At 39.7% G+C, this 10,489-nt stretch overlaps 1 protein-coding gene across 1 annotated transcript in view; it reads left to right on the forward strand.

Moving 5' to 3' along the window:
• PLA2R1 (phospholipase A2 receptor 1, 180kDa) overlaps nt 1-10,489 on the forward strand; it is a 171,689-nt gene that overhangs the window by 129,330 nt on the left and 31,870 nt on the right. The window contains exons 12-13 of the mRNA XM_006879370.1: nt 2,107-2,309; nt 4,703-4,848. Coding sequence (XP_006879432.1) covers nt 2,107-2,309; nt 4,703-4,848 — 349 coding nt within the window. The remainder of the gene's footprint in view (nt 1-2,106; nt 2,310-4,702; nt 4,849-10,489) is intronic.

Raw genomic sequence — 10,489 nt, forward strand, 5'->3', positions numbered from 1 at the left:
CAACTTTTTGAGAAAGCGCCATACTGCTTTCCACAGGGGTTGCACCATTTTACACTCCCACCAACAGTGAATCAGGGTTCCAGTTTCTCCACAACCACCACGACCCCTTCTAAACCCAACCTGGACTTCTGGTAGTTTTTGCTGATGTGCTGTTCCAGTTGTTTTTGGATAATCTTCAGTAGAATATTGCTTGAATGTTAAATTAGTGATGTTGTTCTATAGTTTCCACACTCTCTTGGGTCACCTTTCTTTGGAATGGGAATAAATATAGATCTCTTCCAGTCAGTTGGCCAAGTGGTTGTTCTCCAGATTTCTTGGCACAACTTGGTGAGCATGCCCAAGGCAGCATCTTTTAGCTGAAATATGTCAATGGTATACCATCTATTCCTGGGGCCTTATTTTTGGCTATTTCCTTCAAAGCAGCTTGAACTTCTTCCTTTAGCACCATAGGCTCTTGCTCATATGTTGTTTCATGAAATTCTTCTGTGTCTGCCAATTCCTTTTGATACAGTGATTCAGTATATTCTTTCCATCTTCTTTTAATACTTCCTGGATCATTTAATATTCTGCCTAAAGCATCCTTGAGTATAGCAACATCATACTAGATAGAGGAAAAAATTGAAACTGCCAACAACTTCATCATACTTGAATCCATAATCAACTCACTTGGTACCAGTAGTCAGATTAGGAAATACATTATACTGGGAAAGTCTGTAATAATGTACTTCTCCAAATTATTGAGGAGCAATGATGTAAATTTGAGGACTAAGGTATGCTGTTTTAGGCCATAATCTTTTCATTCACTTGCTGTGCATCTGAGAGCTGGGCAGTTAATAAGGATGACAGAAAAAGAATTGATGTCTTTCAGCTGTGATGTTGGAGAAGAGTACTGACTTTCCTATGGACGGCCAAGAGAACAAACAGATGTGTCTCAGAGAAGGTGCAGCCAAAATGTTCCTTAGAAGCACAGACAATGCAGTTTCATCTCACATTCTTCAGTCATGTTTCTAGGGGAGATTATTCCTTGCAGAGGGACATCATGTTTGGAAACGTGGCGAGACAGTGAAGGAGAGGAAGACCCTCAAACTGGTGGATTGACACAGTGACTGCAGCAATAGGCTCGAGGGTGTCAAGATAGGACAAGCTAGGAGAGGGTTCGTACATCTGTTATTCATAAGGCCACTGAGTCGTACTCATCTCGATGACACCTCACAACAACATTTTTCTTTTTAAAGCCCCTCTCATCACTCTCTTTTCTCTTACCACTACCCCTAGTTCTTCTCACATAGTATCAATGTGGTTAAAATCTACCACTATTTCTCCATTTGTCCATAGTATACATTTTCATTTTCTGTTGTTTACCCTAAAGTCTTCCTTAAATCTGTTATTTATGTCAGTGTTTCCCTCTGTTGAATCTGGTTCTCAGAGCGTAACCACCAGGTGTTTTTCAGTGTTGCTTCTTCATAAAAAGTTTCTGTACAGTATAAAGTAGGTGTTCAATAAATGGTGACTTAGGGTTTTCTGTGCACACTTTAAGAGTGCAACAATTCCAAAGAGAGGGATGCTGGCCTGAATACAGGAAATATTTCCATCCCATCTAGGAACAGCTCCTCAAACATATCTATTGCCCTCACTTGGGACCAAGTCATAGCTGACCCTCCAGTGGGTATTCAGGGGCTTTAAATCACATGAGAGGAGATTGTTCATCTTTCTACCACTGAGCACCTAATTGGTGGATTCAAACTGCCAGAGAAGAACCACCTTTCAGTTAGCAGCATAACTCCCTACAGAAAGCACCATGGGAGCTCCCTCAAACAGGTCCTAATTTCTTGTATATACAAAACTAGTTCAAAGCAGACAGTGACCAAATTTCAGGATGAAAAAAATTAAAAAGTAAAACAGTCTCTCTTCCCCCCTCTCTCTGATTCCCCAGAGATAGAGAGAAATGAGGTAATCAAGCCAATAAAGCATCATCCCTTTCATCTTCATACTTCTTGTCTGGGTGCTTCATTATATTTCAGTTATTCAACACTCTAAAGACCTGTCTTCCAGACACAAAGCAGAGTTGAGTCATTGGTCTTTAAAGTGCTTGTTTTCTGCTTTTAGGCTTTAGTGGTGGCTGTGTCGTCATTCAAGGAAGGAGCCCCTCTGGTCGCTGGGAAGTGAAGGACTGTAGACACTTCAAGGCAATGTCTCTGTGCAAACAGCCAGTTGAAATTCGGAGAAAAAATGAGCATGAAGAGAGATGGCCCTTTCACCCCTGCAGTTTAGGCTGGGAGTCAAAGCCTGGGCTGGCCAGTTGCTTCAAGGTGAGGCCAAGTTTACCTGGAAATTCTCAGCAAAACTAACATTATTTATATGTTACCCATTGCATCCCAAGTCTCTTTATTTCAACACACAGAACAGGGCCCAGCACATAGGAGGTGCTTGATCAAGATTTGTTAGGTTGAATGAAAAAATTAAAGACATCTTCAATGTAAAAAAAAAAAAAAGATTTGTTAGCTGTTTATCTTAAAAAAGACAAGCAAAACACCAAACCCTTTACTTATCTTCCATTACACTGAAGGGCTCCTTGTAATAACTGACATATAGTTCAAGTCAATATTGCTGTTATTGCCAAACATATACCAAGTGGATGAGCAGACACTCACTCAATATTCAAATAGTATGATTCATTATTGTCTTTAATAAATACATAAAGTATTTGTTATGGAACCATAACATTCTGCTGTTAAGGGCAGCTTTTGGGTCTTGTCAGATTCTTGACGATCAAATAAATTCTTAGGTATGATTTATACACACAGTGGGAATCCTGGTGGCACAAAGGTTAAGGGCTCAGAAACTAACCAGAAGACTGGCAGTTCAAACCTCCTCAGCCTCTTCATAAGAGAGAGATAATGAACTACTTCTGTAAAGATTACAGCCTATAAAACCCTATGAGGTAGTTTTGCCCAATGGGGTCACTATGTGTTAGAACATCTCTGTAGCACACACAACAACCAGTACACACACACACACACACACACACACACACACACATACACACACACAGAGAGTCCTTATTGTCTATGAAGAAATATTTATTTGCAAATCAGCTGCAGAATCCTAATTAGACTCCATCTCTATAATCTTCATGTCAGAAATACATTTTTTTAAGTGTCATAATTTTATGTTTGGTGTTTTTGTCACGATTCCCTTGAGATTCCCAAGTTCCTGAAAGTTCTCTCCTGTGCTGGGCAGAACTTTTGCACATGCAGGGGCAGAGCACATGCAGGCCCTGTCTCAAGATGTGTCAGTCTCATCTAGGCAGACTCACAATCTACATATGCATGTGTGTGTGTAATCCTATACCAAGGTCATGCAATAATGGTTCCAAAATTGACCTCACAGAGCAAATAAGTTAAATATTAGACTTCAGTAAAATGAGGCCAGTGAAAATGAGGTGATTTGCCAAAGATCATATTTATTGACAGAGTTGGAATAAATCTCTGGTGTTGGGACTCCCATGTCAGTGCTTTTTCCTATACATCACCCTCATATGTCAACAAACGCACAGTGTGTTTGATAGGCATAGGTAGTAGGATTTATGAATTTAGAGTGATTCAGGAAGAGCTTCCCAGAGGAGGTAAGTTTTGACATATAATTTAAAAGATGGAAAGGCTGTGCTGTAGGACACAGAATGCAGAAAGCTGTTTATTTTGGTCTCTGCAAATCGGAGTCTGGGAAGGCTGGCGACAGAGTACCTGCCTGGTGTCTGTGGCTCAGGTTTAATGTCAGGCAGTTAAAAATTAGGGTCCAGAAGTCAGGGTCCAGAGTTCTGGGTCCTTAGGTCCTCACTCCTATCTTAAATAAAGCTCAAAGCAGACACTGCATGCTAGAGTGAGGACAGCTGAAAAATAGAGCAGAGGAGATTGGTGAACTCTTGCACCTGGCAGGCTAGTTAAGACCCTAATATGCACTTGACTCTCAGTGCCAGGCCTCATTTTTTTTTTGCTATGGGTTCAGTCAGTTTTGTGATCAGTCAGCAAACCTTAATATTCCAGTGCTGGGAAAAAAATGCATAGACTATGGAAGCAAGTCCAGTTCTATTTCTAGCCCTGCCAGCTTGTCACTCTGTGACCTGAAATTCTTTACCTCTCTCTCAGCTGGAGTTTCCCCATCCACTGACAAAAATTTGAGGAGGAGAACAGCCACAGGAGAGTTATGAAGAAACAATAGGCAGCTCAGTCAGTTATGAAACTGAGCTTGTTCATTTGTTACAAAATTCTTGAATTTGTTGTGAGGATAAAATGAGATCGAAGTTTTACAATATCTAGGTACATCCTAAGGTACCCTGGGATCCATTATCCAAGTGCTTGACTGCTAACTGAAAGGTCAGTGTTTCCAATCCCTCAGCTGCTCCACAGGAGAAAAGACCCCGTGATCTACTCTTGGCAAAAATTCCAGCCTTCTAAGCCCTGTGGGGCAGTTCAAGTCTGTCATGTTATAGGGTTGCACTTCTGTCATATAGAGTTGCTTTGAGTCAACTCAAAGGCACACAACATTCTAGTTCAAGACATGCTATTTCTTCTTTCCTCTGAGTCAATCCCCTTATACACAAAAATGACAATAATGTTATTTCTGTCTTTTTCCTGTCCAAAATTAAACAGACTCACCTTATTCCGAAACAGTGTATGTTTCATTTTTGTCTTTTACTGTGTAGGTATTTCATAGTGAAAAAGTCCTCATGAAAAGAACCTGGAGAGAAGCAGAAGCATTTTGTGAAGAATTTGGTGCTCACCTCGCAAGCTTTGCCCATATCGAGGAAGAACATTTTGTGAATGAGCTCTTACATTCGAAATTTAATTGGTAAATATATGTTAATGTTGAGGGAGGGCTGGTGGTCCAGCAAGTTTAGCACTGACTGAACCACTAAGTGAAGTCAGCTATTTGAACCCATCTGCTATTATGTGGGAGAATAAGACATCAAGCTGCTTCTGTAAAGATTTACAACTTTGGGAACTTGATGGGCCAGCTCTTCTCTGTCCTTTGGGGTCATTCTGAGTTGGAATCACTCAGCTGCTATGGTTTAATTTTGGTTTGTTAATAATGAAGAATTCCACTAACATATTCAGTCTCTTGGCGGTGGCTCCTTAGGGGTTAATATCACAAATAGTTGTCTAAAATCTCATATATTCATTTAAGGCCTAAACCCAAGTAGCCACTATTTCTGAAAGAAAAGGGGAAAAGCCCCCCTAAAATATATATTACACCACCTTCTGATTTCATGAAAGAAAGAAAGAACAAAGTGATGATTGTTTTGATATTTGAAGTCTTTGCAGTGTGCCTCAATTTTTTGAGAACTTTTCTGCCTGCCTTGGGAATTATCTAGCCCAATGGTTTTCAAAGTACCGCCTGAGGAGCCAGACATTTCCTGAGATCCCAAGAACAAAAGAAGGCCTAATAGGCAGAACCACAGCCCCCTCTTTTTCTAGTTGTTCTTTATATAATAAACTTCTGTGTTAGATTTTCACATTTGAGGAAATAGGGGTCCACTTATCTGTCTCTGTCTTAAAAGCTTACAGAATTTTTAATTCCTTGAGTTAGACAATCAAAACTATTTAAACTGGAAGAATTTTATGTGAATAATTCCTTGCAGCACATTTCTGCGATCATCTATTGTCTGTATCATTCCTTCCACTTTGAGAGCTCTTTTTACTTGAGAGAAAACACATTTCATTGCTAGAGGACCAACTTTCTGTTAAACCAGAAACCTGCCTCCTACAGTTTAGGGGCAGAGCCATCCACATTGTTTGCCCAATTTTCAAATATTTAAAGGTAGCCATCTACCATATCTCCATTTAATAAGTCTCCCACCACTCCTCTCTTTGCCTGGAATGTTTTTGCCAATTAGCTTACAATTGGGAGCATCTTGTCTGGAAGTTATATGCACAACTGACTGGAAAATCTTAATGAAGTTAACAGGAAAAAAAATTGCTGCTTTGGATTTTGTAATCTTAAAAAGACATTCCTTGATCACTACACACATTTATTTAATAAAAGAAAATATGATACCAGGTATTCTGCTTCAGAATGTGGAAATCTGGAGTTTTGATGAAGTGCCTGTCTAGATCCTGGGACAAATCCAGATTTATTTACTGGGGGGAAATCCAGGCCTCCCCCTTAAGTTCACTTCCTTTTAAGGACACTTCACAAGGAGATTAATATGTGGCATCTACCATTTTATTGATCTGCAATATTTATTCAAACGACCTTAAAGATGAGAGAATTTTACCACCTCTTCCAATGTGTGTCCCACTGAATAGTCTCTGTGGAGAAATAAATACATATTGTCTGATAAATTTGCAAAATGTTACACAATCTTGGAAATGTGCCATGTATACTAGTATTGTAAAGACTCTCAGAAAGAAGTGCTTTCTTGGACCCAAAACCCTTTTTTGAGATCACTTATGTTGGCCCTATAGGAATATACAGGCTTGAGACCGTAGTTCCCAGGTCTGGCTTATCATTCTGTTCACTGTTCACTTCTAGTCTGAGACAGGAACATCTAGTCTCACACCAAAACCACCGAATCAAACGGAAAAGCTTAAGAAACTTTATGATTAATTGGGTTATTAGCCAATTATAAGACTATAAATCCAAGTGGTATGTGATAGTCTACATTGTTCTAAGTTGTAACTCTGTCATGACTTTGTTGGTATTGTTACATGTCATTGAGCTCATTGTGATTCAAAGCAAACTCCCATCACAACAACTTTAAAGGACAGAGTCTGACTGTCATTTTAACTGGAGCAGATACCTTTTCAATCTATATGCAAAACAGATTATAGAGGAGGCTGGGCTCTCTGAGGAGAAATGTGGCATCAGGATTAGAGGAAGACTTATCAACAGTCTGCATTATGCAGATGACACAACCCTGCTTGTTGAAACTGAGGAGGACCTGAAGCGCTTGCTGCAGAAAGTCAAAGACTGAAGCCTTCAATATGGATTGAAGCTCAACAACAAGAAAGCAAAGATTCTCACCTACGATCTAATTGGCAGCATTATGATAGACAGTGAAGAGACTGATATTGTTATCAGCTTTAGTTTGCTTGGCTCCACAATCAACACTCTTGGTACCAGTAGCCAGGAAATCAAGAGATGCATTAAGAAAGTCTCCTCTCAGAGACCTCTCAAAAGTACTGAAGAGCAACTATGTCAGTCTGGAAAATAAGGTGGGCCTGAACCAGGCCTACTTGCTATGCACCAGAGAGCTGGACAATGACTAGGGATGATAGGAGAATCAGTGCTTTTGAGCTGTGGTGCTGGCAAAGAGTATCAAATATACAATGGACTGCTAAGAGAATGGACAGGCTTGTCCTGGAGAGGGTAAAGCCAGGATGCTTCTTGAAGGCAAAGATTCTGAAGCTTCGTCTGACATACTTTGGACATGTTGCAAGGAGGGGCCAGTCCTTGGAGAAGAATGTGATGTTTGGGAGGGTGGAGGGACAGCACAGGAGAGGAAGACCCTCGATGAGATGGATTGATTCAGTGTCTGCGGTAATGGGCGTAGATGTGTCAGAGACAATAAGATTGGCACAGGATAGAGCAGGGTTTAGACTGTTGAACATAGAGTCACTACGACTCACAGGTGACTGGACAGCATATAACAACAATAACAAGATTTCTGTGAAGTTGTTGGGAGATTTCAAACCACTGACCTATTGGTTAGTACATACCCAATGCACCACTGGTGCTCCTTTTCCTTACTTTGTGTTGCTGACTGTTGTTGGTATGTGCCATCGAGTCTCCTGCAACCCTGTGTGCAGCCAGTCTGAACCCTTCCCTATCCTGAGCCAGTCTGTCATTTCAACCATGACTCCTACTGGCCTTATAAACAGCAGATTTGAACCTCACTCTATCATAACTTTAGCTTCTTGCAAAACATGCTCATATATATTCTGATCTTAAAGTTTTGTGACGCTTAGGACTTTTAAAAAGTTTCTGTACATAGTAAATATTTTTACCTATTACCTATATGACAACTTCACTGGTGTCAAGTTGATTCCAGCTCCTAACAACCCTCCAAAGGGTTTCTGAAGTGTTAAATCTTAATGGGAGCATCTTTGATATGCTGCTGGTGGATTCAATCCAGCCTGGTGTGCTAGAAGTTTAAGCTGTGGGCTGCTAACCAAAATATCAGTAGTGTGTATTCACCAGCTTCTCCACAGAAGGACATGGCAATCTGATTTAAAAAAAAAAACGTTGTTAAATGCCATCATGTTGTCTCCGACTCACAGATGCCTTATGTGTGAAAGAAAGAAACCCTACCCAATCTTATATCATCCTCCCAACCTCTTATTTATGCTCATGCTTGTCATTGCAGTCATTTTAGCAATCCATTTCAGGAAGGGTCTTCCTCTGCCTCACTGACTTTCTACTTTCCCAAACATGTTGTCGTTTTCCAAGGACTGGTCCTCCTTGCTAACATCCCCAAAGTATGTGAGATAAATCTCATTACCTTTGCCTCTAAGGAACACTCTGTCTGTACTTCTTCCAAGATTTTTTTTCCCTTTTGACAGTTCATGGAATATTCAATATTCTTTACCAATAGCCTAATTCAAAGTCATCAGTTCTTCTTTCATCTTCCTTATCCCTTGTCCAGCTTTCACATGAACCATACAGATTATAGCCTCCTTAAAGCCTAAAGCCAATTCTACTCTGTCCTATAGGGTTACTATCAATTGGAATCAGTTGAGTTAATTTGCTTTTGCTTAAAAAATATATATTATTGTGTTCTGTACCATCAAGTGAGAAATGAGACATAGCTGACCCTCCAGCAGGTTTTCAGAAGCAGTAATTAAAAATTGTAAACTTTTAGAGTATTGGTGGCAATGAAATCATTACCAATTCATCTTCAAGAAGTCAATAAATGTAAGATCATTATTGTAAAAATAGAAGGGTAACTAGTAAAACATGTATGGAGACCCAAGGAGTGAAGGGGTGAGAGCAGAGAGGTGAAGATAGGTAGGAGTGAAATCACAGGGTTGTATAATTTGGTGGGTGGATGGAGGGTGTAAAGGAAATGGGAAAGATCAAGCATAGACCTGAAAAGAAAGGGTAATGATGGGCATAGTCCAGTTGTGATTAATTTTATAAAACATAATGTATGGGAATGATTGTATAAAATATAATATGAGTGAAGAATAGTATGAAACAATGTATATGAACTTTGTTGGCAAACCAATATAAAATAAATTATAAAAAAAAAGAAGTCAGTAAATGCAGGAAAATTGTAAAACTCTGTATTCAGTGAGTAAAGAAAGGGAGGGAAATGTTAATGTGAGGACAGTGGCACTCCATTGATATTAATGTGCCTGGCTTAACTATAAAGAGACCATTTACACCTTACTCCAACCTTAAATCTAAGATATTATTACCACAATGATAAACTGAACACCCATGACCTCCTGATTTTATCACTGGAATTTAACTTCATTTTTATCATTCAGGCAGAATATCGCAAATCTCTGAGAATGGATGCTTTATGGGCTTGCTTCTGTGCCTTAAAGAAAATAAAGCATCTGTCATGATTTCTGGGTCTTTTAAATCTTTAATTCTTCAAAATTATTCTCAGAAAATTATCTCAGCGAGATGGTTCATTGTACAATTAGGCTTTATTGCTTGATTTATTGAGTACTCTGTGGTTTGACATATTTGTACTCTGTCTAATAGGAAGGAGGATCAATCCCTGTAGAACCCTGGACAAGTCTGAACCAGTGGTAACTGCTGAAATTAATCTCCAGTGTAGACTCACTCACTGAGGGATTATTATGTTAAAAGAAATAATTTTACTTTATTATTAATTTTTATTTTTATTATTATTTGTGTGTGTGTACTGTCAAATCGGATCTGACTGGTACAGGAGGAGATTGTCCCTCCTTCTTCAGCAGAACATCTGGTGAATTTGAACCACGTGCCTCTGGGATTGCAGTGCAGCTTCTTGCCACTAGGCCACCAGAGCTCCCTCTCAAACCTGTTCTTAAGATGGTTTTTAAATTCAGGTGGGAAAGTCTTAAAGTTGAATTTTGGTTGTTGTGGGTTTGCTTTCATTTTCTTAGCTTTAGTTAGATTTTGCATGTGAGTAGTTGATGGTCTGTTCCACAGTCAGCACCTGGTCTAGTTTTCACAGCTAGTAAGGAGTGTCTCCAGTGATTTCTTTCTGTAGGTGTAATCAGTCTGATTCCTATGATTCAGGTGAGAGCCATGTGCATAGCTGCCATTTGTGGTTTGTTTGTTTTTTTCTTTTCTTTTCGGACGAGTTTTTTCTTCCACCTTTAAGGAATCAGATCCTTCCATGGGCTTTGGTGGTGGTCGCAAGGCAGCACCTACAGGTCTCCCTCTGGGTAGAGATGTCTGTCCTTCTGGGCTTCAGGAGAGCAGCTCTGCCCCACCTTGCTATGAAGGGCACAGCTCACATAAAAACACAGCTTCAAACAGAGCTTTGGAA

The sequence above is a fragment of the Elephantulus edwardii genome, unplaced genomic scaffold (assembly GCF_000299155.1).
Source record: "Elephantulus edwardii isolate Elephantulus edwardi_28Jun2011 unplaced genomic scaffold, EleEdw1.0 scaffold00003, whole genome shotgun sequence".
NCBI classification, from domain to species: domain Eukaryota; kingdom Metazoa; phylum Chordata; class Mammalia; order Macroscelidea; family Macroscelididae; genus Elephantulus; species Elephantulus edwardii.